This window comes from Ranitomeya variabilis, chromosome 2 (genome assembly GCF_051348905.1).
Source record: "Ranitomeya variabilis isolate aRanVar5 chromosome 2, aRanVar5.hap1, whole genome shotgun sequence".
NCBI classification, from domain to species: domain Eukaryota; kingdom Metazoa; phylum Chordata; class Amphibia; order Anura; family Dendrobatidae; genus Ranitomeya; species Ranitomeya variabilis.
The window spans coordinates 135871282-135890343 of record NC_135233.1 but is presented as its reverse complement, the minus strand read 5'-3'; the positions used below and the strand labels follow the sequence as shown (position 1 = coordinate 135890343).

Genomic DNA, 19062 nt, shown 5'->3' with positions numbered 1-19062 from the left:
GTCCCCTTATACCATGCGATCTATCCAGCAGAAAGGTCAAAGCGCTGATTGTTTTCCCAGACGCCCGGGAGGTTTTTTTCTTGCTGTCACCAAGTGTATGGGGAGCACTAGTATTTGTTCATGAGAAGTAAGCAAGAGGTCTTACAAACAAGAAAACATCTGCTGATTAAAAGCATGGAGGGCTGTGAAGTTCATCTGTTTCCTCAGTATATTAATATTTGTATGGAGTTCACTCTTTGCTTATTATTTTACTCATGAACCTTTCACAATTGAATTTATTTCTATAGGCAGCAGAAAAGGAAGTTCCGCACATCCATCCATAGGTAATATAAAAAAGTTATTTTATTAAAAATCCATTAAAAAATGACAAAATTCATACTGGTGGATGTAAAAAACAGACGCGTTTCAAGCGGTACACAGCTCTTAATCAAAGCATAGTGACTATTTCACTATGCTGTGATTAAGAGCGGCGTACCCCTCGAAACTCGTTAGTTTTTTATATCCACCTGTATGTGTATGTCATTTTGTAATGGATCTTTAATAAAATTGCCTTTTTTTAGATTATGGATGGATGTGCGGAATTTCCTTTTCTACTGCCTATAGAAATAAATTCTATTCTGCCTATTATAGCTGCAAACTGCCAGCTAAATACTGCACCTGCCGTGTTAGATTATTTCAAGCGGATATCCCTATTAGCAACATTGATGAGCTTTCCACCCTTCCTTTGTTTTATTGAATTTCTATGTGTCATAGACTAGATCGGGCAACAAATGGGAACTTAGGCTTTACATCTTGCCTAGAGGTTCATTTAATGTGCATGGTTATGCATATATTCTCCATTTTACATGCCTGGTTATGCATATATTCTTGATGATAGTTACTGTATGGCCTTTATTAATTACGTCTTATCTAGTGAATTCTTTAGACCTGAGACAACCAAGGCAGCTAAAATAGAAGCTAAAATGTATCTTTGAAGCCAAAGATGTCCAAATGATTTTTTGTCCCCAAGTCCTGCTTGACAGGCATAGACTAAAAAATAATATTGCCTTCAGTTGCCACTAGAAGGAGCATAGTCCATGACCGCCAGATCAGCGCCCTGTGAACGTCCTCTTACCTGCCAGCATCCCCAGCTCCTCTCCTGATTAGTAGATTTGGCGTGATGTCATGCTTGCGTTAACCAGGCATACAACTTATAAGATGTTCAGCAGGTAGGAGGAGGTTCGCAGGTTTCTGGCCCTCTAGAAGCAATAAATGGATTTAAGCAATATATGTCTTTAACGAGTCCCAATATGACTTATTAATATGGGCATACAGGTAATAGAAATGTTACACTGGTCCTACGTGTATGCCTCATATTAGTGGTCTTGTTGCTGAGAAATCTTATTTTATTTCCTTATGCTAATGATTTCCATGCTTCGGGGCGTGCGGTGCCTGTAAGAAATCCACACCTCCTGTCTGTCATTGTAATACAACCCTCCTCCCATGCACGTCCGTTATAGCCCTGGACTCCCACGCCTGACCCCTGGACTCCCTCAGAAATACCTACCTCTTTTTCCCTGCACAGGCACCAGTGACTTCTGCTCCAGTGACTTCCGGCGTGCTCGATGATAAGGTGGTTTCCCTACTTCCTCTCTGCATAGTCATCACTATGTACACATGGTTCCTAGCAATGACTATGTCGGGAGGAAGTTTGGATAGCACCAAATCGGCGCACATACGCTGGAGGTCACAGTGACTCGCCTGCAAAGAAGATTCCCGTGTGCAGTGCCCATAGAAAGGAGGAAGAGGTACATATTTTGGAGGGGGCGCAGGCGTGGGATTCCGAGGCCATAACTGACGTGCATAGGAGGAGGGTAGTATTGTAATGAGGACAGGAGGCAGGGATTTCTTCCAGGCACTGTACACCTCAGAGCCTGGAAGAAACCATTATCATAAGGAAATAAAATAAGATTTCTCAGCAACAAGATCACTAATATGAGGCATACAGGTAGGACTAGTTTAACATTTCTATTACCTAGATGCCCATATTAATAGGTCATTTACAGTACAGACCAAAAGTTTGGACACACCTTCTCACTTTGAAAGTGTCCCCAAGTGCAGTTGCAAAAACCATCAAGCGCTACAAAGAAACTGGCTCACAGGAGGACCGCCCCAGGAAAGGAAGACCAAGAGTCACCTCTGATTCTGAGGATAAGTTTATCCGAGTCACCAGCCTCAGAAATCACAGGTTAACAGCAGCTCAGATTAGAGACCAGGTTAATGCCACACAGTTCTAGCAGCAGACACATCTCTACAACAACTGTTAAGAGGTGACTTTGCGCAGCAGGCCTTCGTGGTAAAATAGCTGCTAGGAAATCACTGCTAAGGACAGGCAACAAGCAGAAGAAACTTGTTTCGGCTAAAGAACACAAGGAATGGACATTAGACCAGTGGAAATCTGTGCTTTGGTCTGCTGAGTCGAAATTTTAGATCTTTGGTTCCAACCACCGTGTCTTTGTGCGACGCAGAAAAGGTGAACGGATGGACTCTACATGCCTGGTTCCCACTGTGAAGCATGGAGGAGGAGGTGTGATGGTGTGGGGATGCTTTGCTGGTGACACTGTTGGGGATTTATTCAAAATTGAAGGCATACTGAACCAGTATGGCTACCACAGTATCTTGGAGCGGCATGCTATTCCATCCAGTTTGCATTTAGTTGGACCATCATTTATTTTTCAACAAGACAATGACCCAAAACACACCTCCAGGCTGTGTAAGGGCTATTTGAGCAAGAAGGAGAGTGATGGTGTGCTACGCCAGATGACCTGGCCTCCACAGTCACCAGACCTGAACCCAATTGACATGGTTTGGGGTGAGCTGGACCGCAGAGTGAAGGCAAAAGGGCCAACAAGTGCTAAGCATCTCTGGGAACTCCTTCAAGATTGTTGGAAGACCATTCCTGGTGACTACCTCTTGAAGCTCATCAAGAGAATGCCAAGAGTGTGCAAAGCAGTCATAAAAGCGAAAGGTGGCTACTTTGAAGAACCTAGAATATAAGACATAATTTCAGTTGTTTCACACTTTGTTGTTAAGTATATAATTCCACATGTGTTAATTCATAGTTTTGATGCCTTCAGTGTGAATGTACAATTTTCAAAGTCATGAAAATACAGAAAAATCTTTACATAAGAAGGTGTGTCCAAACTTTTGGTCTGTATTGTACGTCCTGGGGATAACAGATTCCCTTTCAAAGTTATCCTCTTTCTGCCATCGGACGTACTATCTCGTCCACGTGAGCTGGGACTTAATTCCCATGGACAGGATAGTACGTCATACGCCATCAGCCGGGGTCACGGGGGAGCACGGCCGTGTGTCGGCTGATTATTACAGCTGACACTCGGCACTATGTGGCAGGAGTGGTCACGGACCGCTCCCAGCACTTTAACCTCCGGAACACTGCGATCAAATAAGATCGCAGCGTTCCGGTGGCATAGTGAAGCATCGCGCAGGGAGGCGGCTCCCTGTGTGCTTCCCTGAGACCCTCAGAACAATGTGATGTTGTTCCGAGGGTCTCCTCCCTGCACGCCCCCAGATCCGAGATGGCCACGGGGTCCTTCCGGGTCCTGCAGGGAGGCGGCTTGTCAGTGCCTGCTGAGAGCAGGACCTGAGAAGCCTCCTTCACTCCCTGTCAGATCGCTGTGCTGTGCATAGTGTCAGATCAGCGATCTGACTTTATATAGTGATGTCCAATTCTGGGACAATATAAAAAAGTAAAATAAAAAAAAATTAACATGTGTAAAAATATTTTTTTTTTAATTCCTAAATAAAGAAAAAATTTTTTTTTTTTCAAAAAGATACATTTCTTTATGTAAATAAAAAAAACAATAAAAGTACACATTTAGTATTGCCGCGTCTGTAATGACCCGACCTATAAAACTTTCCCACTAGTTAACCCCTTCAGTGAATACCGTAAAAAAAAACGAGGAAAAAAACAATGCTTTATCATACCGCCGAACAAAAAGTGGAATAACATACGATAAAAAGACAGCTATAAATAAACATGGTACTGCTGAAAACGTCATCTTGTCACGCAAAAAATAAGCTGCCATACAGTGTCATCAGCAAAAAAATAAAAAAGTTATATCCCTTAGAATAAAGCGATGCAAAAATAATTATTTTTTATATAAAATAATTTGTATTGTATAAAAGCGCCAAAACATAAAAAAATGATATAAATGAGGCATCGCTGTAATCGTATTAACCTGAAGAATAATACTGCTTTATCAATTTTACCAACGGTTTATGGAATGGTATAAATGCCCCACCCAAAAGAAATTAATTAATTGCTAGTTTTTGTTTATTGTGCCTCCCAAAAATTGCAATAAAAAGCGACAAAAAAATGTCATGTGCCTGAAATTGATACCAATAAAAACGTCAACTTGTTCTGCAAAAAACAAGACCCCACATGACTCTGTGGGCCAAAATATGGAAAAACTATAGCTCTCAAAATGTGGTGATGCCAAAACAATTTTTTACAATAAAAAGCGTCTTTTAGTGTGTGACAGCTGCCAAACATAAAACTCCGCTATAAATATGTAAATCAAACCCCAAATATCACCCCCTTAGTTAGGGAAAAATAATAAAATGAAAAAAAAAATTATTTATTTCCATTTTCCCATTAGGGTTAGGGCTAACTTTAGGGTTGGGGCTAAAGTTAGGGTTAGGGTTGAGGCTAAAGTTAGGGTTGGGGCTAAAGTTAGGGTTAGGGTTGGGGCTAAAGTTAGGGTTGGGGCTAGAGATGGGGTTAGGGTTTGGATTACGTTTACAGTTGGGATTCGGGTTGGGATTAGGGTTAGGGGTATGTCAGGGTTAGGGGTGTGGTTAGGGTTATGATTAGGGTTGGGATTATGGGTGTGTTGGGGTTAGGGATATGTTGGGGTTAGGGGTGTGGTTAGGGTTGGGATTAGGGTTAGGTGTGTGGTTAGGGTTATGGTTAGGGTTGGGATTAGGGTTGCGGGTGTTTAGGCACATCAGGGGCTCTCCAAACGCGACATGGCGTCCGATCTCAATTCCAGCCAATTCTGCATTGAAAAATTAAAACAGTGCTGCTTCCCTTCCGAACTTTGCCGTGCGCACAAATTGTGGTTTACCCCCATATATGGGGTATCGGCGTACTCAGGACAAATTGGACAAAAACCTTTGGGGTCCAATTTCTCCTGTTACCCTTGGAAAAATACAAAACTAAGGGCTAAAAAATCATTTTTGTGGAAAAAATTTTTTTTTTTATTTTCACCGCTCTGCGTCATAAACTTTAGTGAAACACTTGGGGGTTCAAAGTTCTCATAACACATCTAGATAAGTTCCTTGGGGGGTCTAGTTTCCAAAATGGGGTAACTTTTGGGGGTTTATACTGTTTAGGCACATCAGTGGTTTTGCAAACGCAACATGACGCCCGCAGACCATTCCATCTAAGATTGCATTCCAAAACACCACTATATCCCTTCTGAGCCCCGACGTGTGCCCAAATAGTAGTTTTCTCCCACATATGGGGTATCAGCGTACTCAGGACAAATGGGACAACAACTTTTGGGGGCCAATTTTTCCTGTTACCCTTGGGAAAATGCAAAACTGGGGGCTAAAAAATGATTTTTTTGGAAAAAATATGATTTTTTTTTTTTAACGGCATTGCGTTATAAACTTTAGTGAAACATTTGGGGGTTCAAAGTTTTCACAACACATCTAGATAAGTTCCTTGGGGGGTCTAGTTTCCAATATGGGGTCACTTGAGGGGGTTTCTACTGTTTAGGTACATCAGGGGCTCTGCAAATGCAACATGACTCCTGCAGACCATTTCATCTAAGTCTGCATTCCAAAACGGTGCACCTTCTATTCCGAGCTCTGCCATGCGCCCAAACGGTGAATCCCCCCATATATGGGGTATCGGCGTACTCAGGACAAATTGGACAAAAACCTTTGGGGTCCAATTTCTCCTGTTACCCTTGGAAAAATCCAAAACTAAGGGCTAAAAAATCATTTTTGTGGAAAAATTTTTTTTTTTATTTTCACCGCTCTGCGTCATAAACTTTAGTGAAACACTTGGGGGTTCAAAGTTCTCATAACACATCTAGATAAGTTCCTTGGGGGGTCTAGTTTCCAAAATGGGGTAACTTTTGGGGGTTTATACTGTTTAGGCACATCAGTGGTTTTGCAAACGCAACATGACGCCCGCAGACCATTCCATCTAAGATTGCATTCCAAAACACCACTATATCCCTTCTGAGCCCCGACGTGTGCCCAAATAGTAGTTTTCTCCCACATATGGGGTATCAGCGTACTCAGGACAAATGGGACAACAACTTTTGGGGGCCAATTTTTCCTGTTACCCTTGGGAAAATGCAAAACTGGGGGCTAAAAAATGATTTTTTTGGAAAAAATATGATTTTTTTATTTTAACGGCATTGCGTTATAAACTTTAGTGAAACATTTGGGGGTTCAAAGTTTTCACAACACATCTAGATAAGTTCCTTGGGGGGTCTAGTTTCCAATATGGGGTCACTTGTGGGGGTTTCTACTGTTTAGGTACATCAGGGGCTCTGCAAATGCAACATGACTCCTGCAGACCATTTCATCTAAGTCTGCATTCCAAAACGGTGCACCTTCTATTCCGAGCTCTGCCATGCGCCCAAACGGTGAATCCCCCCATATATGGGGTATCGGCGTACTCAGGACAAATTGCTCAACAACTTTTGGGCTCCAATTTCTCCTGTTACCTTTGGGAAAATAAAAAATGGGGGTGCAAAAAGATTATTTTTGTGAAAAAAATGATTTTTTTATTTTTATGGCTCTACATTATACACTTCTGTTTATAATCAGGGGCTCTCGAAATGCGACATGGCGTCCTCTCTCAACTCCAGCCAATTTTGCATTGAAAAGTCAAACGTCTCTCCTTCCATTCCGAGCTCTGCCTTGTGCCCAAACAATGGTTTATCCCCACATATGGGGTATCAGCGTACTCAGGACAAATTTCACAACAACTTTGCAGTCCAATTTCTCCTGTTACTCTTGGGAAAACAAAAAATTTTGGGCAAAAAGATCATTTTTGTGAAAAAAATATGATTTTTTATTTTTACGGCTCTACATTATAAACTTCTGTGAAGCATTTGGGGGGTTACAGTGCTCACCACACATCTAGATTAGTTCCTTAGGGGTCTACTTTCCAAAATGGGGTCACTTGTGGGGAGTTTCTACTGTTTAGGCACATCAGGGGCTCTCCAAACGCGACGTGGCGTCCTATCTCAATTCCAGCCAATTTTGCATTGAAAAGTCAAACGGCGCTCCTTCCCTTCCGAGCTCTGCCATGCGCCCAAACAGTGGTTTACCCCCACATATGAGGTATCGGCGTACTCAGGACAAAATGTACAACAACTTTTGGGGTTCAATTTTTCCTGTTGCCCTCGGTAAAATAAAACAAATTGGATGTGAATTTTTTTGTGAGAAAAAGTTAAATGTAAATTTTTTTTAAACATTCCAAAAATTCCTGTGAAGCACCTGAAGGGTTAAAAAACTTCTTGAATGTGGCTTTGAGCACCTTGAGGGGTGCAGTTTTTAGAATGGTGTCACGCTTGGGTATTTTCTATCATATAGACCCCTCAAAGGGACTTCAAATGTGATGTGGTCCGTAAAAAATAATGGTGTTGTAATAATGAGAAATCGCTGGTCAAATTTTAACCCTCATAACTTCCTAACAAAAAAAAAATGTTGGTTCCAAAATTGTGCTGATGTAAAGTAGATATGTGGGAAATGTTACTTATTAAGTATTTTGTGTGACATATCTCTGTAATTTAAGGGCATGAAAATTCAAAGTTGTAATATTGTGAAATTTTCTAAATTTCTGCTAATTTTCATTTTTATCACAAATTAACGCAAGTCATATGAAAAATGTTACCACTATCATGAAGTACAATATGTCAAGAGAAAACAATGTCAGAATCACCGGGATCCATAGAAGCGTTTCAGAGTTATAACGTCATAAAGGGACAGTGGTCAGAATTGTAAAAATCACCCCGGTCATTAACATTCAAACCACCCTTGTGGGTTAAGGGGTTAGACTAATATATATATATACCGTATATACTTGAGTATAAGCCGACCCGAGTATAAGCCGACCCCCCTAATTTTGCCACAAAAAACTGGGAAAACTTAATGACTCGAGTATAAGCCTAGGGTGGGAAATGCAGCAACTACAGGTAAATTTCAAAAGTAAAAATAGATACCAATAAAAGTAAAATTAATTGAGACATCAGTAGGTTAAGTGTTTTTGAATATCCATATTGAATCAGGAGCTCCATATAATGCTCCATACTGTTCATGATGGGCCCCATAAAATGCTCCATACAAAATACGCCCCATATAATGCTCCATAAAGTTTATGATGGACCCATAAGATGCTCCATATTAAAATATGCCCATATAATCCTGCATAAAGGTAATAATGGCCCCATAAGATGCTCCATAGACACATTTGCCCAATATAATGCTGCACAAATGTTGATTATGGCCCCATAAGATGCTCCATAGAGATATTTACCCCATATAATGCTGCACAAACGTTATGGCCCCATAAGATGCTCCATAAAGATAGTTGCCCTATATGGTGCTGCACAAACGTTAATTATGGCCCCATAAGATGCTCTATAAAGATATTTGCCCCATATAATCCTGCGCAAACGTTGATTATGGCCCCATAAGATGCTCCATACAGATACTGGCCCCATTTGCTGTTGCTGCAATAAAAAAAAAATAACATACCTCTCGTCGCTCAGGCCCCCGGCACTTTAAATATTCACCTTTCCTCTTTCTGGCTGCCGCTCCATCTTCAGCATCTTCTGCACTGACTTTCAGGCAGAGGGCGCGCACTAACCACGTCACCGCGCCCTTTGACCTGAGCCTCATTGCAGAAGACGCTGAAGACTGAGCGGCGGCTGGAACGAGGAGAGGTGAATATCACGCAGCGCTGCGTTCCCCCTCCCCATTATACTCGCCTGCTCCTGGCGTGGTGCAGTCCCTGGTTCTCCGGCGCCGCAGCTTCTTCCTGTATTGAGCAGTCACATGGTACCATTCATTACTGTAATGAGCGGTACCATATGACCGCTCAGTACAGGAAGAAGCTGAGGCGCCGGGAGAACCATGGACCTGCAGGGACCGCGCCAGGAGCAGGTGGGTATTATTAGACAGCCCCCGCTCCCCCTCCCCTGCCGACCCCTGGGTATGACTCGAGTATAAGCCGAGAGGGGGACTTTCAGCCCCCAAAAATGGGCTGAAAATTTTGGCTTATACTCGAGTATATACTATATAAATATATATATATATAAATATAATAATATTGGAAAATCCCCAGTGCAAAATCACTGCGGTTTTCACTGCGGTTTTCACTGCGGATTTTCTCGCGGTTTCTTCTGCGGATTCCTCTGCGGGTTTTCAACTGCACTTTCCTATTGGTGCTGGTTGAAAAGCGCTGCGGAATCCGCACAAAGAATTGACATGCTGCAGAAAATAATCCGCTGCGTTTCCGTGCGGAATTTTCCGCAGCATGTGCACAGCGGTTTTTATTTCCCATAGGTTTACATGGTACTGTAAACTTTGGGAAAACCGCTGCGGATCCGCAGCGTCAAATCCGCTGCGGATCCGCAGCAGAATCCACAGCGTGTGCACATACCCTAACACCCCTGGCACTCACACTGATTAGCTGATTAAAAGGGCTGTGGCTCTCCAGCGACTATTACCTCACTTTCATTATTATTACAGCCTTGTATATTTAGTTGTTGCTGTGCCTGGTATTATAGTTCCCTGCAGTTCAGTCCCCTTTAGGTAATTTTGACTGTGCTGCAGTGCTAGTACACAACCACTACCAAAAGTACCGAGCTGACATTTTTTTCTTCTACTTCTTTTCGAATTTGAGGAAACTCAATTTCTTTATACATGGAAAAATGTTTGAAATGTGATGTTGTACTTGGATGACAATTTTATCTATTAATAACAAAAATCAGTCCAAAAACAAGAAAAGAGAGAGGTTTGATTTAGCAACTCCACCCTGGAACTCACCCAAGAACACAAAAGGAGATGCACGCTTTTTAAACACAGTTTCAGTTAATGTCTGGTTGCCACATGATGACCCATAGAAGGGCTTGAACAAAATGACTTTCAGAGGTCAGGACTTGGTGGGTTAAATGGAAATATTAACATTTCCTACAGGGTGGGAATATTTCTCGAGACTTAGTGAAGATCACGAAAAGCTTATATTTAAAGCAGCGCTCTATAGATAATAAAGATGGAGATACAAAGGAGCAGTGTACTTGTTTCCAATTCTATTAAAACACAAATTGGGGGTAATTTTCACATAGAAAAATTTCCTAGTTACCTAACCATCAATATTTACTACAAAACTCCAGAATTGTTTCTTACTGGCTTTCTTGGAGATGTTCGATGACTTTTTGCAATGCAAAATGAAAGTGATTACGTGAAGCAAAACCTTTGAATCCCCATATATCTGTGTAAGAGGTTTTCCTACAAGTTCTAGCCCAGGAGAGGATAGCACCTAAATGCCACTTTCTTAAAGGGAACCTGTCACCTGAATTTGGCGGGACAGGTTTGCGGTCATATGGGCGGGGTTTTGGGGGTTTTTATTCACCCTTTCCTTACCCGCTGGTTGCATGCTGGCCGCAATATGGATTGAAGTTCATGTTGTGTCCTCCGTAGTACACGCCTGCGCAAGGCAATTTTGCCTTGCGCACGCGCAGTATGCTTTGCCCAACTGCGGGCAAAGCCGAAAAGCATTAGTGCGCATGCGCCGGCGCACTGTCCCGGAACACAGCAAAATACTTCTGGGACATAGTGCGCCGGCTATGCGCACTAATGCTTTTCGGCTTTGCCCGCAGTTGGGCAAAGCATACTGCGCGTGCGCAAGGCAAGATTGCCTTGCGCAGGCGTGTACTACGGAGGACACAACATGAACTTCAATCCATATTGCGGCCAGCATGCAACCAGCGAGTAAGGAAAGGGAGAATCAAACACTCAAAAACCCCGCCCATATGACCGCAAACCTGTCCCGCCAAATTCAGGTGACAGGTTCCCTTTAATAACTTCTCAGCAGGTAGCAGGTATTTTAGACATGGGCGAGTTGCAGCACAGTGAGAATAGAGGTCAAGTTGGACATGAGTGTTTTGAAGAAGCTTGAGAGCAAGGCAGGGAATTGTTCCAGGCTATTATTAGGGTGCCACAGGCTAAGCCTCCATGTACACTACATTCTTGCCTAATATTAGAAGTATACCGTTCTTAAGACCGACAGAGGCCTATGATGGACAACATATAGTGGCATCAAACGCCTATATAGATCAATTATATATAAAAAAATAGTTATACTGCATGGTATAATTTTTTTTTTAAACTCTGCTATACAGTGCAGTTGGCTTTTTTTCTTCTACAGTTAAATAGACAGAATGCCAATGCAATCCTGCCAGATAGAAGCCAAAAGGATACGGTTATAGCCTGGGTCATGTAAGGCTACTTTCACACTAGCGTCATACGATGCACGTCGCAATGCGTCGTTTTTGAGAAAAAACCCATCCTGCAAAGTTGCCCGCAGGATGTGTTTTTTCTCCATACACTTGCATTAGCGACGCATTGCAACGGATTGCCACACGTCGCTTCCGTCGTGCGGGGGATGAGTCGTGTTGTGGCGGACCGTCGGCTCAAAAAAGTTACATGTAACTTTTTTGTGCATCGTGTCCGCCATTTCCGACCGCGCATGCGCTGCCGGAACTCCGCCCCCTCCTCCCCGGACATTACAATGGGGCAGCGGATGCGTTGTAAAACTGCATCCGCTGCCCCCATTGTGCTTTTTTTCACAGCATGCGTCGGTACGTCGGCACGACGCATTGCGACGTGCGTCGTACGACGCTAGTGTGAAAGTAGCCTAAAAGGAAGCACTTAGTCTTACCTGAGGGTCAGAGTCTGAAGTATCATTGTTCTTCACCCTTAACCTTGCTACACAGTTGGGTCTAAACCAGTTGGATAGCTATATTGTGGTCTCCAGGATAGTCCTAAGTACACCATTGGGTGTCTAATAGCAGGCTGGGTTGAAAACATAAGGTTGACAATATTAATATCATCAGAGGGTCAGGCCTGGGTCTTATCACATTTTGTCCAGGTCAAGCCGAGTCAAACACAAGAAATCAGAAAAATGCTAGTCAAGCACTGAAAGTTGGAGCTCTTTGCCTTTGGGATCTTGAGAGAGTGATGTCTCATGCCACCATGGTCTTGAAATTTTGATTGGAGCTGTGCACCATATACACCATATGAAGAAAGCTATGGTGTCTCCTTAGCAATGAGATGTCACAACTAAGAGCAGGCTGGCACGTTCCTCACCTAGCTGGAGAGTAATAGTAGTAGCTTGTAGTGGTCACAGAATCCAACATTTTCCATGAACATTGATGACTTGAAGATAAGCAGTGGGAAAACCCTTTGAAAGCTTGGAATGTCAGGAACAACATGTCTTCTAAAGTACCAACTGCTGGAGGTGCAATTAAGGAATCCTTTTTTGTTTGAATATCCACATGTGCCAAGCTCTGTAGCTGTCCAACAAAGGACGTGCTAACAAAGTCATTTATTTTCTTGATCCTTGAATTGGAATTGGTAACTTGCAAAGTACTTCAAGGAGGCTGCGCAGTTGAGATTTGTTCTTGAATTAAGAAGGTTGTAAGATTTCGAAGCCGAGGAATTCAGATCTTCTATTCAATGTCTGTGAAGTGATGATCAGTGGATTCCATGCATACCATTAATTTGGTTTCAGTAGATCTTTCCTGCTCCTTAACAACAGACGTACATATTTTTGTATTGCATTTTAAGTAGCAAATGAGGAACAATCAGTCAAGTTTTAAATGGCAGACTGCACATCTCGGCAAGTATTAATCCGGGCCTGAAGCTAGCAGTCATACAAGATGCCACAGAAGTTTATTCTTTGTAGCCAAAACCTACATAGCTGGTTGGTAAAAAAAAAAAAAAAAAACAGCAAAAAGTGATGTGATACTATAAAAGCTAAACTGCAGAAAGGGATAGAGAAAAGTAGTTATGAAATGATTCATCTTTCATTTCTTAATTTGCCCTATAGTTTATGCCAGTGTCTGCCTTTCTATACAGTACATACAACCCTCCATAGCTAGGGTTTAATGTACATTTGGATTTGATTAGTCTTTTTATATTTTAGCAGCAAATTACTTTTACATGCCATAAACTTTTAAGTGACAGGTTAATAAAACGATACAATAATTATTCATTCTCTGTGGTTTAGACCACACACTATGTCCTGCAGGAAATGATGGTTATACTTCACTGAATATTGTACCCAAGTGTGAGAACAGATTTCACGCCGGTAATGAATAGAGTTTTCTCATAATGTTGACTCCCATCGCTCAATATTATTCTTTAAAATCATTTAACAAAAACCCAGAGAGAAAGGTGCGGCTAGCTCGATAGATCTGCAGTGTAGTGGAACATTGTAGTTCTGGGAAGGAGCACAACAACCGGACACCTGCCATGTAGCAGAGACGCGTGTTTTTATACCATACTCACATTGGCTCTCACATAGAAGTTAGGGTTGCAAAATCATTGTTGTTTCTGCCTACTACTATGTAAAAGAGTCCTGAGCTGAACCTGTCAGTGACGTGCGGAGCAGTGAATGTTGCTGATCTCTGCACTTTTCATGTCAAGTGTTCAAAGTAAAATTTAAGCTCTTGGAAGCTTTAGGAAGTTTCAGTTATTGTTTTTATTCCATCTTCGCTGTATCCAGAATGGTGGCTGTGGAAATTAAGCATGCCTGTCATAACTTTTGCCTAAATTGGTAGTTTAAGGGAATATATAACGTTTAGTGATGAGCGAGTGTGCTCGTTACTCGAGATTTCCGAGCATGCTGGAGTGTTCTCCTCCGAGTATCTTGGGCAAGCTCGTAGATTATGTTGGAGTCCTCGCAGTTGCATGATTTGCGGCTGCTAGACAGCCTGAATACATGTGGGTTTCCCTAACAAACAGGCAATCGCTGCATGTGTTCAGGTTGTCTAACACCTGCAAATCATGCAGCTGCGGTGACACAAACATAATCTACGAGTATACGTTCTATATTACATCTTATTAGAAGAAATTGGCATCTTTAGATTTGGCCAGAGTAGTTCCATAGATATTAGAATATCGCAGATACAAGACCAGGCTTGGACTGGCCCAAATGAGAACAGGAGAATCCTCCGGTGGGCCCTGTGCAATAGCGGCCACCATCCTCTTATATGAGCAGTACTTTGCACAATATACTTAAATCACTATGTGTAAATTTCACAAAATCAGCATCTTATTCATTTATCAGGGAGAAAATCTATAATACAGAAAGGGTACATACTGTATACATAGGCACTGTATGTACTGTAATACGTAGCTACATGTACACAATGATTGGGATGTATTTTGCAGTGACAGATTTTTAAAGTGAATCTCAAAAATAATTCATATGAGTGGCTACTTATGATGCCCTGTACCATTTGTCATTTAATTCTTGCCTTTCAAAAACAAGTTTCCATTGAATTTGGTATAGTACATTTGCTAATAAAAAAAAAAATATTAAAAGGGGTTTTCCACTTTCAGGAAAGTGGAGGCAAAATACCTAAAATAACAAAGAGTATTCACCTACCCCACATCTAACTCTGCCCCCCCCTGCACTTGCTCAGATCACTTGTTTTGGCTGCAGCGGTGATGTAATGTTAACAGCATGTACTGTATTACCGCTGCGGCCAATTACTGAGCTCAGCGGCTTGTGTTGTCTTCTGCACAGCCGCTGCCTCAGCTGTCGATGGGATGTCAGCTCTGCAGTCAGAACTCTGAGACCAAATCAGTCAACCCTGGGAGTGTGTGTACCTGCTATGTTTGTTATTTTAGGTATTCTTGAGACTGGGGCAAAGGTTCACCTTCCAGCAGGACGATGTTTAGATCAAAGTTAGCTCATGTGTGTGAATGGCCCAGTCACAGTCTAGCCTAAAGCCCATTGGCAAGACTTGAAAATTGCTGTTCACTGATGCCTCCATCTAACCTCACTGAGGTAGAGCGAGTGTGCGAAGACGAATGGGCAAAATCATCAGCCTCTAGATGTGCAAAGCTGGTAGAGAAAGACCCCAAAAGACTTGCAACAAGATTTGCGTTGCAAAGTAGTCTTACAAAGTATTGACTCAGGGGGGCTGAATACAAATTCATGTCACATTTTTCAGATTTTTTTTTTATATTTTGAAAAACGTGTCCTTTCCATTACACATACGTGCTACTTAGTGTTGGTATATCACATAATATCCCAGCAAAATACATTTACCGTATATACTCAAGTATAAGCCGACCCGAGTATAAGCCGAGACCCCTAATTTTGCCTCCAAAAACTGGGAAAGCTTAATGACTCGAGTATAAGCCTAGGGTGGGAAATGCAGCAGCTACTGGTAAATTTCAAAAATAAAAATAGATACCAATAAAGGTAAAATGAATTGAGACATCAGTAGGTTGAGTGTTTTTGAATATTCATATTGAATCAGGAGCCCCATAAGATGCTCCATACAAAATACGCCCCATATAATGCTCCATAAGATGCTCCATAGAAACATTTGCTCCATACAATGCTGCATAAAGGTTGATTATGACCCTACAAGATGCTCCATAGAAACACTTACCCCATATGCTGCTCCTGCGATTTAAAAAAAAAAAATATTACATACTCACCTCCTGTCCTGAGCAGGCGAGGACACTGGCACTTGCGATATTCACCTGTCCCGTTCCACACATCATCGTGCCCTCTGACCTGAACGTCACAGCCAGAGGATGCAGAAGACGGAGCCCGGCAGTGGAATGGGAACAGGTGAATATCACAATGCTCACCCTCCCCGTTATACTCACCGTCCTGGCGCGGTCTGCACGTCCCTGCTTCTCCGATGCGATGGTCTCTTCGGCGCCAGCAGCTTGTTCCTAGTGTTCAGCGTCACTGGTACCGCGCATGGAAGGGGAGTCGCGTCCATATTCATTACTTTAATGAGCGGTACCACGTGACCGCTGAACACAGGAAGAGCTGCCGGCACCCGGAGACCATCGGCGAAGCAGGGACGAGCAGAGACCATGTCGGGAGGAGAAGGGAGAAGACCGGTGGGGGTGACAGGAGACAGACCGGTGGGGGTGACTTGAGTGTAAGCCGAGAGGGGCACTTTCAGCCTAAAAAAAGGGCTGAAAATCTCGGCTTATAATTGAGTATATACGGTACGTTTGTGGGTGTAATGCGAAAAAATGTGGATAATTCACTGGGTATGAATACTTTTTCCAGGCACTGTATATGTTGTTTTTTTGATGACTTTTCTGTATTGATTGTCATAGGGTTCAAGATCTTGGCTTGCAGTTATTTGGCAGAAGCTTTGGTTTTCTACTTCATTGTCATGTGATGGACACAAGGGTTGGAAGAATTTCTAATTCATTTAACTGTGTGATCATCACATGAACTAGAGCAATTTTTATCCACTTGACGTAAACAATAAAATGAAATAACAGCGAGCAGAGATCTTGTAAGGAAATGACACCTAAAGTATATTACAAAATTGCATACATTTTCATTAGATAATCAAACGTTTAGAGGGCTAAAACCGTAATACTTCTTTAAATTTCTACTACTGTAATATTTCTTGAATTACTTGGTGCTGTTTATAACAGTAGTCATTCCACTTTTAAAATAATTAAGTTGTTAATCTTTGCTGTCGTCAGCCTCATATTTGTGTCTTTTTTTCTTCAACAGCAAATTGTTCTCCACCATGTCAGAATGGTGGTATGTGCCTCCGTCCACATCTTTGTGTTTGCAAACCTGGGACTAAAGGAAAAGTTTGTGAAGAGAGGGCTACCCAAGACACGTCTTCTACAGGTACACATAGTCAGGGTGCAGGCGCTCCAGCCCCTCCGCTACGGCCCATTCCTCAGCAGGCAGCCCCTCACTCAGTGCCAAGGAAGGTCCAAGCACCTCCTGAATCCACACAAGGACAAGTGACGCTAGCACTTAAGCAAAAGCCACAGATCATCCTATCTCAACCTCAGTAAGTCTATTATTCGCTGCCTTTTCTAATTTATTTGTACCTATATAAAGAAAAACTTCAGACTAGCAATTCTTTTTACCATTAAATGTTGAAAAAATTCAAGCCAGATCTTCACAGCACCATGTGAATATTGTAAGAATTTCTGGGATTGTTGCAATTTGCATATGACTTCTTCTTGATGACGAGACATTGTGGCTGTACTACTACTATTGGTCACGGCAATCTGTCTTTTTACTCCATGAATATTTATTATAATTGAGCGTCCTCAGAAAAACTAAGGGTATATTTACACGTGCCGATTATGGCCTATAAACGAACGCCGATCATCTACATGAGAGCCTTTGTAGACTGTCGGAACCCTCTACGATTCTTCTACAGAATGTTCGTTAACACTATCATTCAGTGCACATAGGACATCATGTTATCGGCAGCACGTCTTGTTTACACAGGGCGATGTGCTGCCAAGATTGATGACTATTAACCTTGTTTAACATCTTCGTTTATCATTTTTATTGAGTGATTGCAGCATGTTTAGACAGACCGATCATGGAGAACGGGAACTCTGATTCCTGATTATTGTCCCATATAAATGGGTTTTAACGCTGGGCCTGCAGTGGCTACTGAATGCATAAGAGCTATCGTTTGGCCACAAAATAGAAACTTTATTGTTTTCTTATGAGAAAAAACACAACATGCAACCCATCGTTAAGGGGCCACTTACAGGAACTGACTGGCAACACAAAAGGACTGCCGATCAGCTACTAGTTTGCTGATTGGTGGTCACTTAATAGCCGGTTTACAATGTGCACTGAACAATCTCTAATAGATGGTGCAATGGGCATAGCCTGCCACTCTTGTTTGCAGTGCAAGCTTGACACAGAATAAAGTGCTGCCGAGAACAATGATCACAGCACAAAGATCATTCACCTGACAAAGGAGCATTTTTCTCTTTTACCTTTTGATTGGCAGCCTGATTAGATTGTAAGATTAATATGAAATGAGGAGGAGCGCTTGTTCACGATAATCTTGCAATGTAAGTAGACTCGAAAATGAACCCTTTGTGATCTAAAACACTGAAGTTATGTCACTGTCAGTCTATCATTTTACAGCCACATGTGGGTGACAAAAAGTTGTTGTGCACCATAACCTATTATTATTGCTCCCACAGTTGATTTCATCACACTAAGCTGCTTGCCTATTGCAGATTCAGTCTTCTCAGCCTGGTGCAGGGCTACAATTTTGTTTCTGGTGTCCTTTGACAGCTCTTTGGTCTTCACCATAGTGGAGTTTGGAGTGTGAATGTTTGAGTTTGTGGACAGTTGTCTTTTATACTGATAACAAGTTCTAATAGCTGCCATTACTACAGGTAATGAGTGGAGGACAGAGCAGCCTCTTAAAGAAGAGGTTACAGGTCTGTGAGAGCCAGAAATCTTGCATGTTTTCAGGTGACCAAATACTTATTTTCAACCATTTCAAATAAATCTTGCCAAATCAGACAAGGTGATTTTCTGTATTTGTTTTCTCATTTTGACTCTTATAGTTGTGGTCTACCTATGATGTGAATTACAGGCCTCTCATCTTTTTAAGTGGGAAAACTTGCACAATTGGTGGCTGACTAAATACTTTTTTCCCCACTGTAGCTAGATCTGTATCTTATTGCCCAGTGTATGATATGATTTGGAAACTGGGGGAGATGCTTAGATATAGATATATGTATGCACCTTGTGATACACTGATACAGTGTGTGCTGTTGCCGCTGACTAGTAAATGTTCGTGTACTGATAGCAAATACCTATTAGCCGTTATCCCTGTTATAGTGGAGCATTGAGTGTAAAACACAGGTGGCTCGTGCATATCTACTGCGCGCCACCATAACTGGGATGTACAATTACGGTAGTTGGCATTGCAGGGCTTCTTTGGTTAAAACAAACCGATTCATGGG

The 19062-nt window shown here is 42.1% G+C and overlaps 1 protein-coding gene across 2 annotated transcripts in view; it reads left to right on the top strand.

Moving 5' to 3' along the window:
* LTBP1 (latent transforming growth factor beta binding protein 1) overlaps positions 1 to 19062 on the top strand; it is a 534628-nt gene that overhangs the window by 94848 nt on the left and 420718 nt on the right. For both annotated transcript variants that reach the window (XM_077283013.1, XM_077283014.1), the window contains exon 3: positions 16829 to 17120. In XM_077283013.1, coding sequence (XP_077139128.1) covers positions 16829 to 17120 — 292 coding nt within the window. The remainder of the gene's footprint in view (positions 1 to 16828; positions 17121 to 19062) is intronic.